The sequence below is a fragment of the Suncus etruscus genome, chromosome 13 (genome assembly GCF_024139225.1).
Source record: "Suncus etruscus isolate mSunEtr1 chromosome 13, mSunEtr1.pri.cur, whole genome shotgun sequence".
NCBI classification, from domain to species: domain Eukaryota; kingdom Metazoa; phylum Chordata; class Mammalia; order Eulipotyphla; family Soricidae; genus Suncus; species Suncus etruscus.
Window position 1 is genome coordinate 93,663,079 of NC_064860.1, and position 24,965 is coordinate 93,688,043.

Consider the following 24,965-nt stretch of genomic DNA (forward strand, 5'->3'; position numbering starts at 1 on the left):
CTATTAGTGCTCTTAAGACCATTTGGTGAAGGGGATTGAACATGGGCCCTTAGCATGCAAAGCCTTTATTCCAGTGCACTGAGCAATTTCCCCAGCTCACTTCTTTCTATAGAATCCATGTCTCACATAAATAGTAGCAGGGAATCAATGTGCATTCCAGTTTCACAAGCCACTTACAACAGTGGTTTAATTTATGGTCATTGGTAACTGGCTCTCAATCAGTTTCTCAACTAAGAAAATGCAAGTACCAGACACAGGCACTGCAAAGACAGACAGATATACAGCATTCAAGGCGCTGAAAGAAAATTAAAAATAGTATTGCTATTACAAAGAGCTTAATGCAAGATTTCCATTTTCTTATACTCGTCAACTTTTTCGGATCCTACAAATTTAATTTTTTGAGTATGAGGTTGGAAAGATTTATTTGGAAGTCATGCTAACATTTTATTCCCTTTCCTGCTTAAGAACAGTGATCTAGTGAAAAGATCAAGAAATGTGTAGCCTCAAAAACCAAGATAAAAAACAGTACTTATAGTAAGCCACTTTGTTTGAAAAAAAAAAAAAGGAGAGAATAAGAATATTTGCATTTGCTTTAGTCATAAATACAGTCTAGAAGAAACTAATAGTGATTAGAGGTTGTGAAAGACACTTCATAGTATGCCTTCTTTTTAATATGTACACTAATAAACATAAACCTGCATATATTAAAATGATTATCATGTATTTAGGTATGCTAACCTAAAATCTAAGGCTGAAATTCAGACTTACTTTAAGAGCTGAAATTGAGAAAAATAATAATTATAAAATTAGTTCTAAATAATATGAAAACTTCAGAAGATCTGTTTCTCAGACATTTTGGATATCTGTGTTTCAAACCATTCTTTAAAACTTTCTTCTGAAATGGTTTAAAAAAAAATATATATATATATACACACACACATAAGGGCCCAGAGAGATAGTACAGGGGTGTTTGCCTTGCAAGCAGCCAATCCAGGACCTAAGGTGGTTGGTTCAAATCCCAGTGTCCCATATGGTCCCCGTGCCTGCCAGGAGCTATTTCTGAGCAGACAGCCAGGAGTAACCCCTGAGCACCGCCAGGTATGGCCCAAAAACAAAAACAAACAAATATATATATATATACACACACACATATACATATACATAAAATATCAATAACAAGGGGGTGGTGGGGGGAAAATATCAATAACTTTCTCCATACTTCTCAACCATGGAAACCAAGCCCAGTAATAGCACCCATAGAAATAAATGGTCCTGTGCTGGTTTGTGGTAAATCAGTCAAGTCAGCCTACTGCACCCCCGTGGGTCCCCAAGTAGACCAAGTCTAGGTGTATCCAATATTAACAAAGAAAATGCATGTTCACGCTCAAGGAATGAAGAAAAGGGATAAGATGAGCAGAACATCAGACAGGCCTTGGGAAGGTCATCTATTAGCGTCCACTGCGTTAAGATATTTCACAGAACAATGCACATTCCAAGCAGTTTTCATCTAGGAAGGAAGAAGAGCTGTTGAGTTGATCTCTGAAGGAAAGAGCAATGGAAAATATTGGCTAGTCTCCAATACATTTGACCAGCAGAAAATGAAGAGTTATGATTTAAATGACAACAAACACAAAAAGAACTAAGGGAAGTTGGATTTTTTTTTTAAATCACTGTTCCAAAAAGTATGGTTCTCAACTAGGTCATTTTGTTCTGTTGAATTTTTGTATTTATTTATGGTCGAATTAGGGCTTCACAACCTTCACAACAGGTTGTCACTGAGAGCCAGGATTGAGTACTGTGTTGTTTATGTTATTCAGAAGTAGAGGTTAGGCCAAGGACTTGTACTTAGCACACAGGCCAGCACTTCCATAACAAAGAATTACTAAGTCTATACTGTCAACTATGCCAAGTTGGAGAACCCAAACTGAAAATGATAGTTAGCCCATGCGTAACTGTGAAGATCTAGGAATGGCCTGAAGTTAGGTCACAAAGAATAGATTACACAGTCTATCTTTCAGTCCCATTTGACTCTGTCTTTTCTATGAAACACCTATTTTAGGCCAATCCATTAAGGCTCAGGCATTTCTCTGATGCCTCAGCCATCAATACAATTCACTACTTCTACTGGCAAATAGATATGGATTTTGCTAGAAGCTTTGGGATGGATGACTTTATGTTATTCTTATGAAAGAATCTCCAATATCATCCCCATCCATACAGAAAAAGAAAATAAAACAGGTAATCAATTGTTTGCTTAGATCATATTAGGTATGGGAAGTTTGAAGCTAAGATTCACTGCAACAGTTAAATACCAGACTATAAATTTCTTCACCCCAGCATTAACTTGACTCCAGAGCATTCCATTGCTTCTTTCAAATTGGCACTTAAGTACCGACTATTGTATGATTTTTGTTTTGATCCTGTGTGCCTTTCCCACTTGGCCACCTAGACTGTTTCCTGCTACCAACTACTAAGACAATAGGAGAGACAAAATCCTTTTATTTTGAAAAGCTACCTTGGGTAAAGATAAGTGCAGAAGAACACAGTTTACAAGATGACATCAAAGACAGAAAGGGAGAGGAAGGAATGGAAAGAATGCTAAACAGTGAAAGCAGGTGACAAAGAGTATAGTCTGTGCTTGCCTTGCATGTGATCAACCTGGGTTTGATCCCCAGCATCCCATAATGTCCCTAAGCTCTATCTGGAGTGATTCAAATGATAGGAGACCTAAGACTAAGCCCTGAACATTATGATCTGGTATGGACTCCATTCCTTCAGCCCCCACAAGTGTACCCTCCCCCACAAAAAGGCAGCTAAAGTATTATGGACCTAAGGCTAAGCCTCTTATCACCATCACTATCACCAAAGTTAAGGAAGTTTCTGAATGCTATGTACCAAGGTCTATCACGCACAAAAAAAGTACAGGAAAGCACACGCACAGTAATGTCAACATTAATGATAACTTGAGGGCATGCGCTTGAAATCTGAAGTCCACCAAATGTTGGAGTCTCAATACCCTGATCAACTGCCTAGGTTTGTTTTGCTTTTCGGGGTATGTAACAATCAAAATGAAAAGTCTGGGGGAAAGGATGTGTTAAAAAATTGATCTGATGGGGCCGGAGAGATAGCATGGAGGTAAGGTGTTTGCCCTTCAAGCAGGAGGTCATCGGTTCTAATCCTGGCGCCCCATATGGTCCCCGTGCCTGCTAGGAGCAATTTCTGAGCCTGGAGCCAGGAATAACCCCTGAGCACTGCCAGGTGTGACCCAAAAACCACACACACACAAAAAAAAAATTGATCTGAGGGCTTGTTATACCATTCAGTGATAATACTGCATACTTTCCATTTGGAAGGACCCAGAGTTTAATCCAAACTCACAAAAGACAAGAAGTTGATTTGAGGAGTCTTTCAAAAGAACCTCATTCAGATCTATCGATGGAGATCAAAATAAGCAAGCTCTTTAGCACAGCATATTCGTAGTAATGGTTTCCCTTTTAATTTCTTGGGGATTTTTTGTTTTGGTTTGGTTTTTGGGGTCACACCCAAAACCAGCGCTCAGGGGTTACTCCTGGCTCTGTGCTCAGAAGTCACTTCTGGCAGGCTTGGGGGACCATATGGTATGATGGGATTCGAACCAGGGTCCGTCCTATGTTGGCCACATGCAAGGCAAATGCTTTACCGCTGTGCTTTTGCTCCAGCCCACCCTTTTAATTTCTTTATAACAATAATATATCCAAAGCAAGGCAAAACATTTGAATCAACAGGAAGAAAGAAAAAAAAACTCTGGATATTTTTAGATGTGAAAAATTAAAGTGGAGAAAGAGAAAGGATAAGCTTCATGGTATTAAGTGAAGCTCGGTATCAAATGCTTCTTTCTAGAATATTCCCTAACTGAAAATGCAACAGAAAAGATGAAGCACCACATATTTCAGGCTCCAAGCAATTATCCTGGTACAGATTTACACATGCTGTGCACATTGTCTTTTCCTGTCAGTTCTCATGTCCTCTCCCAGGCCTAGACTGAACACCTCTTGGAGTCTCCACCTGGCCTTCTGATGGGAAGATGCACCTTTTTCTCCTCCAGACTCCAAAACTTCCTTCCTTCTTCCTCAGACTGTGTGACTGAGCATTCATGCTGGTCTTTTTCCTGGTTCTGAAAGCTCACCTTTCAGCAGTTTTTCTTTCTCAAAGACCCTCTGCCTTTCTTTTCTCTACTCACTCTTCACAAAAAGTTGGATTTACCCAAACCCAACCCTTCCATTCAAATCTGAGGAAGTCATATACTCCTTTCAGGATCTTGTTTCTCTACTAATGGCTCCCCCAAACTCCTTATCTTTGGACTATTTGCATCTTTTTTATTCCTTCTATTTATTGACCCACAAGCAGACAAATAAGATTGCTCAGATGATGAAGTAGAGGTTCCCCACTTGCGAATCATGGTATCCCATTTTTTACCATATATTCCTGATACTAGCTACAGATTTATCCATCAGTTGATGTTCTAATTCTTATTTCACAAAGAAGAAAAATAGTAATCCAACCAGCTGAATCTGGACCCATTTATGGTGTCTCTACATGATCTCAGTGATGATGACAGATCTTCAGTAACAGGGACATAAAGCAGACACAGATGTACACTGATATTCAGCCAGCAAATGCCAAAAAAAAAAAAAAAAAAAGTGTTACTGTTCTTCTAGATGTTGCTGACCAAGTCAAATGAATTAAGCATTACAGTATGACTGTGGTATGTGGTAGCCGTAATTTTTGAAAAACCTTTGACTTGAGACGAATAAAGGGAAGCAGCAGACATAGAATAAAAAAGATTGGTCATGGCTATTTTTATGAGAGCTCCTAAAAATCCAACTAAATAGTGAAAAGTCCCATTGAAAAAAAATCAGCCAGCAGACCAGGAAAACATAAATTACAGGCCTGATCATAAGAACCTATCTCAATCTAAGGAGCTCTTCAATGAATTCCATGTCATTTTTCTTTTCTGCAAACTGCTTAACTGTGCTTCTTTAAATAAGAAGATATTATCAATGCAATGAAATGATTAAACATACAGGAAATAAGAATTGCTAAAATATAAAGAGATCTAAAATTATGCTCACTATCAAATTGTAATTATGAGGGCAGCTATAAAAATAAACAAAGCAGTATGATGAATGTCATTTATGCTGAGTTAATAGTAACACAGTGAATCGGGAAGAAAAAGTAATGAACTAATCTAATTTTGGAAGAATGAAATCAAGTATCAGTATTAATAGCCATTAAAGGGGCCAGAGAGATATATCAGCAGGAAGGGTACTAGCTTTGCATATGCTTGACCTGGGTTCAATCCCTAGAACCCCATTTGCTCCAGAGATCCACCAGAAGTAAGCCCTGAGTATAAATCTGTTGTCCCTTTTCCCAGAAAAGCTATTAAAGAACAAATTATACATTTAGAATTAAAAAATAAGCTATTTCGAGGCCAGAGAGATAGCACAGCAGTAGGGCGTTTGCCTTACAATACAGCCGACAGATGAGGGACCCAGTTTGATTCCCAGCATCCCATATGGTCCTCCAGCCTGCTAGGGGGATATTTCTGAGTGCAGAATCAGGAGTAACCCCTGAGCGCCACTGGGTATAGCCTAGAAGCAAATCAATCAATAAATAAATAAAGGTACAAAAATTTTTTTAAAAGGAAAAGAAAAATATACTATTTCTTATCTTAAGAAAAGTCCTAACAGGATTTAGCATCACAGTATCTGATTGTGGATGTGACACTTTTCTAAGTCAGAACCACAGTGATCTATGCACGTATATAGACAAGTTTTGACAGATAAAATTAATAACATCAAACTAATAACAAGCACAGCGCCCTAGATACAGTGGGTACTCATTGCAACTGCCCCATAAAGATGTGAAATGAATTTGAAATCAGCCTACCAGCATAGACATGTCAGTGAACCCACTTGAAACACCAGGCAACACAGTGGTTTCCAGGCCCTTATTTAAAATGGTGGCACCATTTTAACAGACACCATATCCTGCAGAGTCAATTTCGTCATTTAGATTTCTAAGAACTCAAAAAGAGGAATTTGAAGGCAGGAAGGACTCTTTCATCCATCCACTCTGCGAGGAGCAAACATCAGCATTGTTTATATTGGGAATATTGAAGCAGTGTCAAGAGATCTGGAGATTATTATTTTCATAACAATGCTATCATTTTGACTTTCATTCTTTCACAAGTTTCCCATCTTCTACATGATGTCTGCTGATGTCACTGCTCTGACAGTTACTGGGAAGAGTGAAACAAAACTGAGAATTCAACTGTCTCTATTAAGATGTCAGTTTGCAGAGATGTAAAATACTTCAGCCTACCCTGCTTCAAGCTGTTATATCTTGGACATAAGCATGATTTATGAAAACATATTTTAATGAATAAGTGGATACTACAAAATATTTTAGTCTGATTTCCTCATATAGAAATATTGATAACTTCAAACCACAGAATCAAAAGCTCTTTACAGTGCTCAACTTTTAAGATTGTAAAGGAGAGGCCAGCGGGGTAGCACAGCAATAAAGCTTTTGTATTGTGCGCGGTCAACCCAAGACAGACTCAGGTTCCATCCCCTGCATCCCACATGGTTCCCTGAACCAGGAGCAATTTCTGAGCACAGAGCTAGGAGTAACCCCTGAGCGCTGCCAGCCAGGTGTGGCCCCCCAAAACAAAGACTGTAAAGGTGTCACAAAACCAATATGTTTGAGAACCACTATTTATTTTCCCCCAAAGAGTCACAACCCTACCCTGTTCATCTTGCTATAATCTCAATGCTAATTATGATTCATTGCTGTTTGCAAACAAGTGAACAGTTGTCATGTCATATTCACAACCTAAAGAACTTGAGCTCAAAACCTATGTTGTGAATACAGTGAATAAAAAATGGCAGATGAGAGCTGAGATGACTTGGAGGTGTCACCATTGACTACCACAATAAAATAAAACAACACAATGTCGCTAATGACCTGTGGAATTGGTCTTCTTCAGTGCTAGTCATCCTAATTGGATTTCCATGGGTCAGTTGTCTAAAAACTGGAAATGAAGCTAAAATGATAGAATAAAACTCGATGTGTTCCTGTGTTTCCATTATAGATGTGTATTTCCTTTTACAATTTCATTTGCTGTTGATGTATGGGTGTTTGCAGACACCAGAGCATTCATGTAAAAGGTGTAAGATTACACAGGCCTCTGCTACAGTATTCCTCGCATAAAGTTATATTTGTTCATTTTTTTTCGCTCATTCGAATAGCATTATTTGGCTTCCTGTATGTGTAAGGGATTTGTGGTAGGCAATGCAGAAGGCATAAATGGATCAGACAAACCTCTCATTTTTTTTTCATTGTGGTGCCAGGAATTGAACCTAGGGTCTCACATACAAGGCCGGAGTTTTATCACTGAGACATTCCTGGCCCCAAGAGGCTTGTGTGTTAAAGGACTGGGAACATAGCTCAGTGATTTAATGCATGCTTCACACGTTTGATCCCCAGCACCACACACAAATTAAGTGTGCAATTAATGAAGCTTTCATTTTAATAGGGTTGTTCATGATGTAAACAAATAAAGCAAAATCAAAAGTGATGAAAATCACAATATAACTTACTATGGGTATGAATGGCACAGAGTCTAGATATGTATTTCATATGTGTCTTATGTTATGCATGTTACAAACTTAGTTTCTCACAGAGGTAATAGTCATATTTGCTGTTATGTGTATGCAAATAAAAACTGAAAGGTAATAACTGGCATTATGGTTACTACCAAAGAACATTCGAGATGATATGGTATGGAATCATACCTAACTATAACAGTTCTGAGCAATAATAGAAACTGAAGGAAAGCTGTAATAAGACACTACTGTAAGCCAGTTTGGATTTATCTTACATTTGTGTCTACAAAACCAGCTTCCACGATCCATTTTTATTGGACAGAATTCAGTGAATGTTCCTTCAGTTTTGTGGTGTCAGTACTTAAGTATGTCTATGAGTATCCTGAAACAGCAGTCTTCAACTGGGACTATCCAAGGTTTCCCAAAGACTTTCCAGAGGCACAGACTTTGAGAACTTAGACTCACTGTTGCCAAAAGCGATGTCAGAGAAAATGCTTGTGCTCTAAGTTCTCCCGCTCCCTCTCCAACAGACAATTTCAAAAGTCCTCTTACTTAACAGTCTTATAAATATACTTTCCTGGGCTAGAGTTTCTTCTGAGGCTCACAGGGACCACTGCAAGAAGACCTAACCTCAGAGTCCCAGGAAAGCAAGGCAGCAAAACTTTCAGAAGCAACTACTACAATCGCTAGAAAGAGGCTGTACTTCAGTTTCTTCTTCTGGTGATAAATCAGAGCAAAGCCCACACCCCTACCCATATCTCTTGGTAGTGAAATAGTTGCCAGAAGGATGTGTATTCAGACATTCTTTTAGGTTAAAAAATTTTACTTTTCTTGAATGTTTAACTAATTTATTTGGCTGACTAATTTGCCCATTGTGTCTTTTAGATGATATAGTAGATGCTTAAAATGCACCTTAAAAAATCTTATTTGGAGCCGGAGAGATAGCACAGTGGTAGGGCGTTTGCCTTGCATGTGGCCAACCTGGGACAGACCTGGGTTCAATTCCTGGCATCCCATATGGTCAATCCCCCAGCCTGCTAGGAGCGATTTCTGAGTATAGAGCCAGGAATAACCCCCTGAGCGAAGCTAGGTGTACCCCCCCCCCAAAAAAAACAAAGCAAACAAAAAACATCCTATTTTTCAGCTTTGAAAAATGTATGGTGGTACCAAGTTTTTAGAAAGTCCTTTGAAAAAACTCTCAGATATGACAAACATCCCATCTACCGTCAAATGCATACAAAGCAGTAACAACAACAACAAATTTAGAATACATTTAACCAAGATCTGGGCAGTAAAAGATGTTTGTGCTAGAAAATGAAATGTCCCAGAGTGACAGCACAGCGGGTAAGGCACTGCATTGCACACAGCTGACCTAAGTCCGATCCTAGGCATCCCACATGGTTCCCTGAGCCTGCTTGGAGTAATTTCTGAGCACAGAGCCAGGAATAATTCTTAGGTGCTGCCGGGTGTGGCCCAAAAGCAAAACAACAAAAAAGAAATGGCAAATAAATAAATGGAAATAGTCTTATCCAAGGATTGGAACATACAGCAAAAATAAACCTGACGAAAATGGAGAAAATGTAATTTAAATATCCACACTATCCCAAACAATTTACAAGTTCAATGTAAACCCTATTAAAATTCTAATGGTGGGACCAGAGAGATAGCATGGAGGTAAGGCATTTGCCTTGCATGCAGAAGGTCAGTAGTTCAAATCCCAGCATTCCATATGGTCCCCCGAGCCTGCCAGGAGCAATTTCTGAGCATAGAGCCAGGAGTAACCCCTAAATGCTGCCGGGTGTGACCAAAAAAACAAAAATAAATAAATAAAATTCTAATGGCACTTTTCATAGAAGTGAGAAAAAAAAACTAAAATGTATATACAACCATAAACAATTACAAATAGCCAAAGCAATATTGAGAACAAATTTAAAAAATGGCCTAGGTTTCAAACTAAATTATAAGCTATAATAATCAAAAAATCAAAACAGTATGATATTGTCATTACAGGGCACAGGAGAATGAAACAGAAAGAAAAAACAGAATTAAACCCATCCATATATAGCTTCTCTCTCTCTCTTATACACACACACACACACACACACACACACACACACACACACACACACACACACGGACGCACGCACGCACGCACACACAGCTATGTATAGGGCTTTCTCCTGACAGGGTTAGAGAACCATATGGGGTACTAGGGGATTGAACCCAGATTGGACACATGCAAAGTAAACACCTACCCGCTGTATTATTGTTCCAGTCCTATGGTTGTTAATTTTCAACATAGGAAGAAGAAAATAAAACAGTATAAAGATGTTTCTTCATTAAATGATCCTGGCAAAAACCAGGATCATATGCAAAAGAATAGAACTAAATACTAATGTTACATCACACGCTAAAATCATTCCAACTGAAAATGGATTAGAAAATGACTTTAAGACTTAAAATGGTAAAACTATTAGAAGAAACTCCATATTTGTCTTGACAAAATTTTTTTAAACACCAAAAGCAAATATAAACACCAAAAACACCAAAAGCAAATATTAGGAAGTAGGCTGACATTAAAATAAAAAGCACAGCCAGGGAAATCATCAAGTAAAGGAAGTGGTAATTTGGGGGATGGAAGAAATAATTTTCACATCAAATATCTGATGAAAGGTTAATAGCCAAAATATACAAGGAATTCAGACCATTCCAAGAGAAAATAAAACAAACAATTCAACTAATGAACAAGAGATCTGAATAGATATTAAAAAAAAAAACCATACAAATGGCCAACATGTACATAAAAGGAAACTCGAATTACTATGAGAGAGATAGTACAGTGGTAGGGCATTTGCCTTGCATGTGGCCAACCCTGGAGGGACCCAGTTCGATTCCCGGCATCCCATATGGTCAGTCCCCTAGCATTCCAGGGGCAATTTCTAAGCTCAGAGCAAGGAGTAACGCCTGAGCACCGAAGGGTGAGGCCCAAAAACCAACCAATCAATCAATCAATAATTAAATAAAGTTTAAAAAAAAGTAAGTTATACTAGAGGGTGATGTAAATAAAATCATTCTTATGCAGTCTTTGTGAGATGTAAACTATTTAGTCCCTATGGAAAATAGTTTAGAGTTTTTCTGAGAAATTAAAAATGAAACAACTATATGATACCATTGTCCCATTCAGGGTAAATAAATATTCAATGAAATCACAATCCTTAAAAGATAGATTTCATGGGGCTGAGAAGGTGGCGCTAGAGGTAAAGTGTCTGCCTTACCAGCGCTAGTAGGATGGACTGAGGTTCGATCCCCCGGCGTCCCATATGGTCTCCCCAAGCCAGGGGCGATTTCTGAGCGCATAGCCAGGAGTAACCCCTGAGCATCAAACGGGTGTGGCCCAAAAACCAAAAAAAAAAAAAAAAGATAGATTTCTGTATTATTGTGTTCACAATAGCCACACTACCTAAAAAGGCACTCATGAATGAAAGGACTTAAAAAATGTGTATATAGACATAATATACAGACATATATATTCATAAAATAAAATGCTGTTCAGTCCTAAACAGGTAGATCCTGCCTTCTTTTAGGTCATGGATGACCCTAAAGGGCTCAATAAATCAGCCAGAGAAAGATTATGTTGCATTTCATTTATATATGGAATGTGAACTAACAAAAATCAAACTCAGGAGCTGGAGTGATAGCACAGCAGTAGGGGTTTGCCTTATAATATGGCCAATCCAGGATGGACCTGGGTTTGATCTGCAGCATCCCATGTGGTCCCCCAAGCCTGCCAGAGTGATTTCTGAGCGCAGAGACAGGAGTAACCCCTGAGTTACCGCCGGGTGCGACCCAAAAACCAGAAACCAAAAGAAGAAGTAATAATAAGTCAAACTGATGGTTACTGCCAGGATCTGGGGTGGGGAAGGTAGGGTGGGATATGAAAGGCTGGCAAAAGTACACACTTCTTTATTTTTATTTTCAAAATAAACATGGGTTGAGCACCTAATATACACATATAACCAGAACTGATTATGCTGTATTATATAAATGAAATTTGCTACGAATAGAACTAAAATATTCACACATGCACACAAAGGTGAATATGATAGGTGCTAATTTGATGTGAAAATCTTTCACAGTTTATACATTTATCAACTCATCCGCTGATCTCCCTAATCCTGCCTGCTGGGACCCAGCTCTGCTAGCAGACCTGGGGTGGTAGAACTTACTGTCACTATAATAGCTCATCCCTGCCTAAGATGCTGGTGGCACAACTTGTCTCATGCCCAGCTCCAGCACAGTCAGTTCAGAATAGTCCCAAATGTGCTCCACCCTCCATGAGCTCATGCTACCCTATCCCTCCCCTAGCTCAAAGGCTTATTCACAGTGATCATGCAGGCCATGGGCTGTGTTATGCACATTCAGCTCCTTCTCCAGGTAGGAGTGTGGGACAATGAGAATGACATTGTTTTCCTTTTAAACATTATTGATTGATTGACTGGTTTGGGGGCCCTACCCAGCAGTGCTCAGGAATTAATTATTCCTGACTCTGCACTCAAATCGCCTCTGGCAGGCTGGGGACCAGATGGGATGCCGGGAATCGAACCAGATTCCTCCCTCGTCGACTGCATGCAAGGCAAATGCCCTGTGCTATCTCTCCGGCTCTGAAAATGAAATGTTATAAAGACAAAAGTGTTGTGTTCTTTTTAAACATATGAACATTTTATTTGCCATTTAGATCTGAATAAGTTGGAAAAGTGGACATATTGGGGCCAAAGTGATAGCACAGTAGTAGGGCATTTTTCTTGTACACTGCTGATCCAGGACAGACCTGGGTTAGATCCCCAGCATCCCATATGGTCCCCGAGCCTGCCAGGAGCAATTTCAGAGTTCAGAGCCAGGAGTAACCCCTGAGCACTGCCAGGTGTGGCCCCAAAACAAACAAAAAAAGTGTACATATCATTTGCTAGAGGGAATTCCTATTACTCTTTAGTTGGACTGGATGCTCACAAAAATGTATAAGAACAAATACTGAAAAACACTGCTCTGTAGTATGTGAAGCCAAATGAATGTTAAGCACAAGGAACAGTGAGAGTTTTTCCTTTAAACTATAGTTGCTGTAATACAGAGAATGCTTCTTGAAAAACTCACTGTATGTGGGCCAGATCCGTGCAACAGTATGTGTTCATTGCTGGAAAGGCAATGTTATCTAGTGGCAAGCTTTCCTCTTTCCTGACCATTCTGGGCCTCAATTTTTACAGCTATAAAAGAGAGATCGTCTCAAACTCTGAATACTTGCTATGAGAACTGGAACAGCACATCATTCGCACTAAAGAATGGTAGCTATTATGTTGTCACCTATATTTTAGTGTTCTGAGTGATGTAAATTTTAGTGGAACTAAAATCAAATAGGACAATAACAAATACGAACTGAATTAGTATTAGGCCAAAATGTTGTTTCCAGGCAACACTTGACACAGAATTCGTAAAAACCTGCTGTCTGCAGTTGGTCTTGGCTCTACCTAAAATGTCACTACAATTCAAAACTTAAGGCCCATCCCCAAATCAGAAACTGCAAGTAAGCAAGATTTCCAGGTGATTCAATAAGAAGCACTATTAAAGAATAAGCCAGTAGGAGAAAAGATAAAATCACCAGGCATATCTGGGAATTTTCTGTTGTGCCTGTTCAAAACTGGGCAAAGCAAGATGATGGGAAGTGGAACTAATTTCTAATGATATTCTGATAAATACACATAATTCATTCATTCACACACAGAGATAACACATACACTGCTTCTCAATTGCAGACAAATAAATCACCATTCTTGGCCCCATGTTGTCACCAAAAAATGATCTTAAGCAAAGTTTGAAGACATTTTTTGGTTGTCACAACTGGAGATAAAACGAACCCACTTTTTGTGAACATAGACTAAGAATACTGTGAAAATCTTACAAGGCAGATTATTCCCCCAAAGACTCACTTGAGTTCACATATCAATAGTACTGAGGTTGGAGGGGGAAAAAAATCACACAAATAGCTTTGCATATAGGTATATCAATTGGAATATTCCTAGGGGAAGGAAGAAGACTAGTGAATCAAATCATTTGACTATCCAGCCTTGAAGGGATGAAGATCATATCCGATAGCATCTTAAGATCCATGTTTTCAAGGTTCTAAAGTACCCTTATTAAAAGTTCTAAAATCATTTCTCGACTTTTTTGTAATAAACCCAATCAGTGATAAACTCTGTACTAGTACTTATGTTAATCGGCATCCATGTCTAAAGCCTGTTACTATGCAAAAAATAACTGGAGCATACCCTCATTATTCAAGATACTAGCAGTCTATACATTTATTGGGGTAAGTCCAATACCCCTTGCTTTCAAAATCTGAAAACTATAGAGACAGAGACATAATTTTCGCCAAATTATGGCAGCAAAACCTGTATAAATTTGAGGTTTTCTTATCTTAATTATCCCATAGTGTAATTATTCACATGGTTCACTACATACATGTATTTTGAGGCTGCTTAGACTGTGGTGCCATCGAGCTTGTGGGGGCTGTTCCATAATAAATATGATCACAACTTGCTGCCTTTTTTAAAAATTGAATATCCTAAAATTTCCAAAACCTTTAACCCCAGGAATCAAGAAAATGATTGTAAACTTCAAACGACTAAAATACAGCTTAATACTAAGTAAACAACCACTAAAAGAAGTCCTATATGTATACAATAGGCATCTAGTCAATTCTATGCACATATCTATGTTTATACACCTACATAAAGTCATGCCTGCCTTGGTAATTAGCAGCATGACAAATCATTTTCCTTGTCTAAGCCTTGTGCACAGAAGGTCAAATTTGCACCATCGAATAGATAACGTAGCCAAAAAATGCCTGTCTTCAAAATGACAGAATGACCTCAAATTTCAATCTTCAAATGGTCCGATTTTCCTCTCTGACAGGCTTGACCTGAGTTGTTGGCCTGTTGACTTGATTCACTATGGTATGCTGAAGGGAGTGGCCTAGAAAAATAGCAGGTTATTAAGAAGCAAGTAGAAAGGAGATGCTGAGAGCAACTGTATTCAAATTGGCAGTGATGGGATTAGGAACAGATAGATGGGGTTGCCATCCATTTCCAGGCATCATGACAAAGAATGTGAGCTTGTCCTGTACTGAAAATAAAGTTTGTGGCTGTTGCTGAAATAGTGTCTCCACTAAAGACAATGGCAATGTCTTCAAAACTCTCGCTGGCTCTGAGACCCCTGAGACTTACAAATCACCATTTAGTGTTTCTTTTTAACTTTGTTTATTAATTGATTGATTGCTTTTTGGGCCACACCCAGCAGTGCCTAGGGATTACTCCCAGCTCTGCACTCAGAAATCTTCCCTGGCAGGCTGGGGGACCATAAGGGATGCCTGGGTCCCTTCTGGGTCAGCTGCATGCAAGGCAAACGTCCTACCATGTACTAGCTCTCTAGCCCCTCACCATTTAGTTTTAACATTCTTTTCATCACATTACAAAACAATCTTCCCTGTGAGAAACCCAGATATGTATATTTATGTGTACATACATAATATGTATCTACTTCCTTATCATGAAAGTTATATAGTGACTTTATATAAGTAGCTTACTTAGTAAGTGTAATGTTGCAAAGAAACCCTTAAAAAATGTTATGAAACAGTTCTCTAAGAAAACTCCAAGTAACTGTAATGGAGAGATTGGAAATTATTTGGCTGCAGTTATGGTCAGTGGATTATTAACTACAATTTTAAGCGTTAAGGTAGAAAGAAGAAACATTTTGTTAAGTTTCTTAAGCTTTTCACCACCAAAGCAATGTGCTCACCAATTCAGCCACTGGGCTCAGAAGAAGGTCATTTAGGGAGGAAAGGGAACGAGTCAGTCTCAGGCTCCCAGGTGTCTCCAACAGGGAGTGGGACAGGCCAGAAGCCACAGCAAGCCTCTTTCTTGCCAAGGCTGTGGATGAGATCATCACCCACCCCACCCCAGCAACCAGCCCAACTTCTGCAGAATTTCTCAGGCCACAGCCCTTGGGTCAACCTCCTGTTAGGTCCTCAGAACAGGAAAAACTAAACGTGGCTCCTCCCCACAAAACCTTTGGGAATTCTGACATGATACAATTATTTTAAACACCTTCCTCTGGGGTAGCATAATTATGGAAAGGATCTCAAAAAAGGATCCTTTATTTTGAAGAAGACTACCTCAAATTATTTTCCTTTGACAAGGCCTCCTAAATCCTTAGCACATTCAAAAAAAATGTGGCAAGGACTAAAGATGTATTGGAGAATTATTAACTCATTCCTAATTTTAAAAAATAGGTAAAAAATACTATGAATTCCTTTTTGTTTTATTTTGGAGAGCCACACCCAGCAATGCTCAGGGGTTATTCCTAGTTCTGTACTCAAAAATTATTCTTTGTGGGCTCAGGGGACCATATGGGATGCTAAGGATCAAACTAGGGTTGGCCACATACAAGGCAAGTACCTTACCTTCTATACTCTCCCTCCAATCCTAAACTCTTTATTCAGGATCAGAAAATAAGCATTTTTAATTTTACATCATGATAAGTCCTTGAGTACAGTTCTTCGGGGACTTCAGTTCTATTTTAGCTTCTGTATAACAATACTGCAAAACTGTAATTATGTCCTCTATAATCAGCCCATTCCCAGTATAATTAAGAGTGCCACAAATTTAAAACTATGAGTTCACTACTGAGGGAAAAAAAGTGTGTGGAAGAGATAGTTTATACTGTGTGTAAAATGCCCTCCTTTTATGCCAATAATTTAAAACATAAAAGGAAAAAGAAAAAGAAAAAAAAACCTGACATATTTTAAGAGAATCATTACAAGAGGGATTCAGTATCTATCTGATAAAAAAGTTTTTCTTCCAATATTCCTAGCATATGACTTTCATCAATAAGGATCTTCCTTTTCAATCTCATGTTCTTATAAAATGCAACTCCAAATTTTTAAACTAAAGTTCTTAAAATGCTTTGATTCAGCTACCAATCACTTTCAGGATAAAATAAGTGTGTAATATCTTGCAAGTTAATTAAGAATCAAAAAAAATCTTTAAAGTTGAGCAAAAAAACAAATAATATCATTTGTTAGAATGGTTAGGATGGTTCAAGCAAGCCAACTGCAAAACACACACACACACACACACACACACACACACACACCATCCTTACCAAATCTAAAAACAACAATAACAGAGTACCAGCACACACACACACACACACACACACACACACACACACACACACACCATCCTTACCAAATCTAAAAACAACAGTAACAGAGTACCAGCAGTATGAGAGTCTGAACTAGTTATCTCATGTGATTTTCATAGTCAGCCTCTAAAATGATGCCATGATTGATTTTTCTTCAAAAGAGAAAGAAGCTCAGAGATGTTAACTGCCCAGGTGCATTAATTGGTAGAGGAGGGCCAGTCTTAAAGCCAGGTCCAACTGAATCTCCAGCTTGCGCCTGTTTTCACTTCCTTCAGGCTAGCCTCTCTACTGACTGATTATATGTTACACAAGCCATTTAAATGAAATATCTCTGCCTTCACTCTTCTACTCAGGCTCTTGCTCAATTCTAGCTGTCACCAATCCATAAGCCATGGAGGAGAAAGAGAAGTGAAGTTTACCAAAGGTCTTCTTTCCCCACATCAAATTCAGCAATGACTTTTAATAGTAGGAATGGCTGATACGATCCATTTCCTCAGTGTTGATAGGATAGTAAAGCACCACTGGTAAAATCCATTGTACTATTATCTTTTTCAGACTAAAGAAGCTACTAGACCAAGAAACTGAGTTCCAGAAGAAGAAAGACCAAGACCAAGAGAAGAGGATAACAGCCCTGAAAGATGAGCTGACCAAACTCAAGTCTTTTGCTTTGATGGTGGTAGAAGCACAACAAAGGCTGACAGAGCAGCTTAACCTTCAAAGACAGAAAATCAGAGACCTAACCACAAGAGCCAAGGAAACACATGCTAAACTAGCCAGAGCTGAAGCCAGAGTTCAGGAAGAGGAGGAGAAGGCAACCAGGCTAGAGAAAGAGCTGCAGAGACAGACCACAAAGACTCCTCAGAACCAAGAAGCAATTATGGCGAAGCTCACCAACGAGGATGGCCAAAACCGCCAGCTGCGACAAAAGCTGGCAGCACTCAGTCGGCAAATTGATGAGTTAGAAGAAACCAACAGGTCTTTGCGCAAAGCAGAAGAAGAGCTGCAAGATATCAAGGAAAAGATCAGCAAGGGGGAATATGGAAATTCTAGTATACTGGCTGAGGTAGAGGAGCTCCGAAAACGGGTCCTGGAAATGGAAGGAAAGGATGAAGAACTGATCAAAATGGAGGAGCAGTGCAGAGACCTCAATAAGAGGCTGGAAAAGGAAACCCTGCAGAGTAAAGACTTGAAACTGGAGGTAGAAAAGCTCAATAAAAGGATAATGGCTCTGGAAAAATTAGAAGATGCTTTCACCAAAAGCAAGCAAGAATGTTACTCTCTGAAAAGCAATCTAGAGACGGAAAGGATGACAAGCAAGCAGTTAGCTCAAGAATTGGAGAGTTTAAAAGTTCGGCTCAAAGAACTAGAAGCCACTGAAAGTAGACTGGGAAAGACGGAATTTGCCCTAAAAGAGGATTTGACTAAACTGAAAACGTTAACTGTGATGCTGGTCGAAGAGCGGAAAACAGTGAATGAAAAACTAACGCAAACTGAAGACAAGTTGCAAGCTGCTTCTTCTCAGCTTCAAGTCGAGCAAAATAAAGTGACAGCGGTTACTGCAAAGTTAATTGAGGAAACGAAAAGGGCATTGAAGTCCAAAACTGAAGTGGAAGAGAAAATGTACAGCGTCGCCAAGGAAAGAGATGACCTAAAAAACAAACTGAAAGCGGAAGAAGAAAAAGGAAATGACCTCCTATCCAAAGTGAATATGTTAAGAAACAGGCTTCAATCTTTGGAGGGAAGTGAGAAAGATTTCCTAAAAAGTAAACTGAATCAAGATTCCGGTAAAGCTACGACAGCTTTACACCAAGAAAACAATAAGATTAAGGAGCTCTCTCAGGAAGTGGAAAAACTGAAACTGAAATTAAAGGATATGAAAGCCATTGAAGACGACCTGATGAAGACAGAAGATGAATATGAGATTCTGGAACGCAGATACGCTAACGAGCGTGACAAGGCTCAATTTCTATCCGAGGAGCTGGAATATGTTAAAATGGAACTTGCCAGGTACAAGTTAGCAGAAAAGACAGAGTCCAGTCAAGAACAGTGGCTTTTCAAAAGGCTTCAAGAAGAGGAAGCAAAATCAGGGCACCTTTCTAGAGAAGTGGACGCACTGAAAGAGAAACTCCATGAGTACATGGCCACTGAAGACCTGATCTGTCACCTCCAAGGAGATCACTCTGTTCTGCAAAAGAAACTGAACCAACAAGAAAACAGGAACAGAGATTTAGGAAGGGAAATCGAAAACCTCACAAAAGAGTTAGAGAGGTACCGCCATTTCAGCATGAGCCTGCGGCCTACTCTCAATGGAAGAAGAACCTCTGACCCTCAAGTGTTGTCTAGAGAAGTTCAAACGGAAAGAGGGGACAAGGAGCCACCTGATTACAAGAGTCTCCTGCCTCTGGAGCCAGCAGTCATTAATGGCCAGTCATTTGAGGAGGCTGAGGACCATGATGAGGACCCCAACGACGAGGACTCCGTTCTGTCCTTCAAATGCAACTCATCGACCCCCTGTCCTGCTAACAGAAAGCTGTGGATTCCTTGGATGAAATCCAAGGAAGGTCATCCTCCGAATGGAAAAATACAAACGAAACCCAATGGCAACTTTGTGCAACCTGGTGATCTTGTCCTAAGCCACACACCCGGACAGCCACTTCACATTAAGGTGACTCCGGACCATATCCAAAACACGGCCACCCTCGAAATAACAAGTCCAACCACAGAGAGTCCTCACTCTTACACGAGCACTGCGGTGATACCCAACTGTGGCACACCAAAGCAAAGGATCACTATCCTCCAAAATGCCTCCATCACCCCAGTGAAATCCAAAACCTCTGCAGAAGGCCTCATAAATTTAGAGCCAGGCATGCCACCCATTACCATGGCAACCTTTGCCAGAGCCCAGACCCCAGAGTCTTGTGGTTCTCTAACTCCAGAAAGGACAATGTCACCTATTCAGGTTTTGGCTGTGACTGGTTCAGCTAGCTCTCCGGAGCAGGGACGTTCCCCGGAGCCCATAGAAATCAGTGCCAAACATGCCATTTTCAGAGTCTCTCCCGACCGCCAGTCATCATGGCAGTTTCAACGGTCAAACAGTAATAATTCAAGTGTGATAACTACTGAGGATAATAAAATCCACATTCACTTAGGAAGTTCTTACATGCAAGCTGTAGCCAGCCCCGTGAGACCTGCCAGCCCTTCAACACCACTGCAGGACAACAGAACTCAAGGCTTAACTAATGGGGCACTAAACAAAGCCACCAATAAAGTCACCAGCAGTATTACGATCACACCAACAGCCACGCCTCTTCCTCGACAATCCCAAATTACAGTAAGTAATATATATAACTGATGATCCTCACCCATCCAGTCCATACTGATATTCTTGCAAGAAACTCAGTCCTTTTTAATGACCCCTCTAAAATCCCCACAAGACTGATTGAAACTTGGGGAAACATTTGTGCATGAACAATCCAAGAGTATTTGAAACTAACTGTTGCCTGCATAGTTACATCAAGTGTGCACTTACTGTATATCTCTTCATTTACATCCCTGTATGAAAAATATGTAGTCTGCACTTGTATAAAAATACATCGTCATGATTTAATTTTCCACAACTCACATTAATTTGACTGCAACGTGTCTTGGTGAACTATTTTAACATCAAACAGTAAATATTTTGTTATTTTTACCATTGCTTGCTGACGTTTCTTTTAATCAGTTTGTGTTGTATTTTGCATGTTCAACAGAACTTTGTTTCCTGTTCATGTTTATTAATTCTTCCTTTAAAACAAAGCGTTCCGTGGAACTGTAAGTCATTTGGTCCCAGTTATAGTCAACTGCTGATTACATATCAGAAGAAGGAAGTGGCTCAAATAAAATTTTCTCTCTGATTTCAAAGTGAAAAAAATTCTCTCAGGGCCAAATTTAACCTCATGCTTGAGATATAACTCAATAATCCTGGTAACCAGTACTGTGCTTATTAGTATATATTGGAAACTTAATGTTGACTGATAAGAACTGAATAAAATGATAATAATTAACTTTTTCAGCAGATTAGAGCTATAGTGAAAGTAAAATGTTTTCAAAGGTAAAAGGAAGTCAGAAAAAGCATACTTGGGCCAGAGAGATAGCATGAAGGTAAGGCGTTTGCCTTGCATGCAAAAGGACGGTGGTTCAAATCCCGGAATCCCATATGGTCCCCCGAGCCTGCTAGGAGAGATTTCTGAGCGTAGTAGCCCCTGAGCACTGCCGGGTGTGACCCATAAACCAAAAAAAAGAAAAAGCATACTTAAAAAATTTAAATATCTTTAAACTATCAGGAGTTCCATATTTCTATATTTCTACCAAAAATGAAATTTCTCCTAAAATATGCAAGTTAATATGCCAAATCTTGAATTGGTCACTATGATAATAGACTCGAGCTCCCTGCTTCAAAGTTGTTCAATTTAGAAATGAAAAATTTTGGACTAAGAAAAATAGCTACTGGGGCTGGAGCAGTGGCGCAAGCAGTAGTACGTTTGCCTTGCACACATTAACCTAGGACGGACAGTGGTTCGATCCCCCGGCATCCCATATGGTCCCCCAAGCCAGGGCAATTTCTGAGTGCATAGCCAGGAGTAACCCCTGAGCGTCTAAGGGTGTGCCCCCCAAAGGCAAAGAAAAATAGTTACTTTGTATTGTTTATAATTATAAAAATGTGGGGTTTTTTAATTTCCCCTTTTGAAGCTTATAATAATGTGGTTTTTTGTTAATTTATCCCTTTTGAAGCTTATAATAATGTGTTTTTGCTTTTCTTTCCATCACCCACTTTGGGGGGATGGGGAGTTGGCCTACACCCAGTGGTGCTCAAGGGCTAGTCATGGCTCTGTGGTGAGGAGTGGTCTCTGGAAGGCCTTGATAGGCCATATCTGGTGACTGGGATCGAACCAGGGGTCAGCCACATGCAAGCCAAAGATTTTGCTTCCTTTCACCTTTTAAACAAGTAAAAGCCAAAGATAAGACACAAGGTATAGAGAAAGCGTATTTTTTTTTTTTTTTTTTTTTTTTTTTTGGTTTTTGGGCCACACCCTGTGACGCTCAGGGGTTACTCCTGGCTATGAGCTCAGAAGTCGCTCCTGGCTTGGGGGACCATATGGGACGCCGGGGGATCGAACCGCAGTCCGTCCTAGGCTAGCACAGGTAAGGCAGGCACCTTACCTTTAGCGCCACCGCCCGGCCCCGAAAGCGTATTTTTTTAAACATCATACAGTTTGTTAGTCAAGGAAACTAAACCACCATTAATTTCTTCTGTTATTGTGATGTCACGTAGGTGAGGAAAAGAGCCAGAGCAGCTTATGAAAGTTGATATGCAGTTCACGGAACTTTCTAACATGATCTATACTTCTGTGGCAGAGTTTCTGAGAATTTCTTTTTTTTTTTGGCAAGGATTGAGGTGGAGCTCCCAAGTGGTACTCAAGGGGTCCGAGGCCACGCCCAGCAATACCTGACCCACTGGGCCACTAGCTGTTCAATACCAACACTGATGTGATACTGGTCAGGTCATGCTCATTTGGGGATCACCAGGACCACTCCAGTGGAACTCAGGAGCTTCCAGGGCTGTATCTATGATGCTTGCAAAGTCACGTGGTATTGGAGTTTAACCCAAGTTGGGGACATGCACCCTAATCCCTGACCCCATAGAAACTTCAGTTTAAATAATAAATCTGGCCTCCAAGTCATATTTCCACAAAGGTGATTTTGGATGAAATAGCTAGTTACCATTTCCTTCTTGCAACTTTCTATGAATTGACAGTGATCCATTTAACTGTCAGTTATCTATTTTAAACACAAGCCATTTAGACACCCAGACAAACGGTGGAGTTATAGAAGTAAAAGGAATCTTTCACAATTATACTCTTTTTTCCCCCTGCAAAATCAATTTCATGATAGCAGAGCGAGGATTTGTTGACAGAAACACTTCCATGGTGATGAGCGGCAGCACCAACACTGTGGGCTTGCATCACCATTAAATAAATTTGGATGAAATCTGAGGCCACTGGTGAATGAGAAAGCTTCTGTTTAAACACATTTATCTTGGGCATCGGCGGTGACACAACTGTATTACAAAATCCATGATGGTCTAAATGTTTTTACAGAACTCCTCTCTATTTTTAAGTAACCTAGGTCTAGGACATTAGAAGGAGTTCTATTATGTTATGTCTTTCAAAGGAGAGTCACTGACAGTGCTGCTGCATGAGATGTTTTTTGAGATAAAAAAAGGGGGGTATGCAATGTTTAGAATCAACTCCTCAGGCTGGAGAGATAGCATGGAGATAAGGCACTGGTCTTTCATGCAGATAATCTGTGGTTCGAATCCCAGCATCCCATATGGTCCCCTGACCCTGCCAGGAGCGTCTTCTGAGCTTTGAGCCAGGAGTAATCACTGAGTGCTGCCAGGAGTGACCCAAAAACCAGAAAACAAACAAACAAAAAAAGAATCAACTGGTCATAAAATCATGAGCAGAGACTAGAACGAATTAAAGGATAGTCTTTTCAGTGCTTCTAGTCTTTGTCACATAATGGCACAAACAGAGTACAGGTTTCCATGGCACTGCGGGAAATGGATAAAGGGGCACTAATGAGCAGCCAAGGGGCTCTAGTCATCCCAGGTTCTTCATGGCTGCCTAAGTGCCCAGAGGATGAACCATTCCTGGCACCCCTGAAACAGAATCTGAGACAGTCTGGCTATTTTTTTAGTCTGTTCAGTTTCAAAGGATCCAATTGCTTATCTCATGTGAGCCAAAGTAATTCTCTGCAATAAAATTAACACCATGAGTCCTGTGTTTCATGGTTATCATGCACAAATTCTCATTTCATCATCAGCCCCAGATAATCACTACAAATAGGAGTCCCAAGTGAGGCACATTACTTGAAATGTCCTGAACTTTCAAGGAACCAAACTTCTTTTAGACTTTTGCTCTATGAAGACTATTCAGCACAATCATTTATTATCAGTATTCAAATTTAGGAGCATTGTCAGATGAAAAAACATGCAGATTTTTAAAGCTCTGTGAATTAAAGTTTACAGTAAAGGCAGAATTTTGGAAATATGGCATTTCCCCCCTACTTTCTAATAAATGGCATATTTGGGGCACTTAAAAATAATCTTTCTTAACTGTGAAAAACTTGTAATTCACAATGGTCTCAATAAAAAGAATTTATATATGTGTGTGCATATATCAGGGAGTTTACAGAATGTTCCTTTAATCATAGAATCACAGAAGAATCTTAAAAACAAAGAAGAGAAATAATGACAACAGAAAATCTTCATGTGGTAGAATGAAAGGGTAAAGGGCTATATTCTTGGAGGGAACTACTATTAATAGTTAACAGAATATAGTTTTATATACATGTTTTGCAATGCCTTCCTTTGGGCAAAAGGTTAGATTCAGTTTCATTTACTCGGTGCTCCCATGTCTAACTTTTGAGCGACACAGATTTGAATGTTTTTAGCACATTCCTTCCATTAAGAGCAATGGCAAAACTTGCCCCAAATGCCACTCACTCTCTGTGGCACTGGTAAAAACAAAATCATTTTCTTTTCTTGAAAGATAATGGCATTAAGTTAGCTGACTCTTGATAGGAAGGAGGTTCTCTATGTTGATGGTTAGCGATGAACATAGACTGTACTGTACAGGTCACTGTGCCAAGACACTCAAAAATAATATTAGGTTACACTATGAGGTAATCATAAAAAGGTACTCATAAAAGGGAGAGCTAATAAAAAAAAAAAACAAGTTTTACAATTATGGGCAGGAATGATCATACAGCGGTAAAGGTTTTTATTTGCACGCAGCTGAGCCCAGTTTGATCCCCAGCACAGCTGACAGTCCCGCAGCATACAGGAAGTAATTCCTTGAGCACACAGACAGGAGCAAACCCTGAGTGTAACTCAAAAACAAATAAACAAGGTTTTAAAAACAAAGCAGCCCAGAGACTCATGATCTTCATTTACTTAATGTAGTATGATTCTACCATTAAACATATTTTTATTAGCCCCTCTTCCTCTTTATATAGTGAGGC

At 39.6% G+C, this 24,965-nt stretch overlaps 2 protein-coding genes across 2 annotated transcripts in view; both read left to right on the top strand.

Annotated features, from left to right (window-relative positions):
- The window catches only part of LOC126025888 (filamin A-interacting protein 1-like), a 134,374-nt gene that overhangs the window by 92,189 nt on the left and 17,220 nt on the right, over positions 1–24,965 (top strand). The gene's annotated exons all lie outside the window — the stretch shown is intronic.
- On the top strand, positions 17,460–20,334 carry LOC126025589 (filamin A-interacting protein 1-like). The gene has a single exon (XM_049785387.1). The coding sequence runs from the start codon at positions 17,572–17,574 to the stop codon at positions 20,251–20,253; it is 2,682 nt and encodes an 893-aa protein (XP_049641344.1). The 5' UTR covers positions 17,460–17,571; the 3' UTR covers positions 20,254–20,334.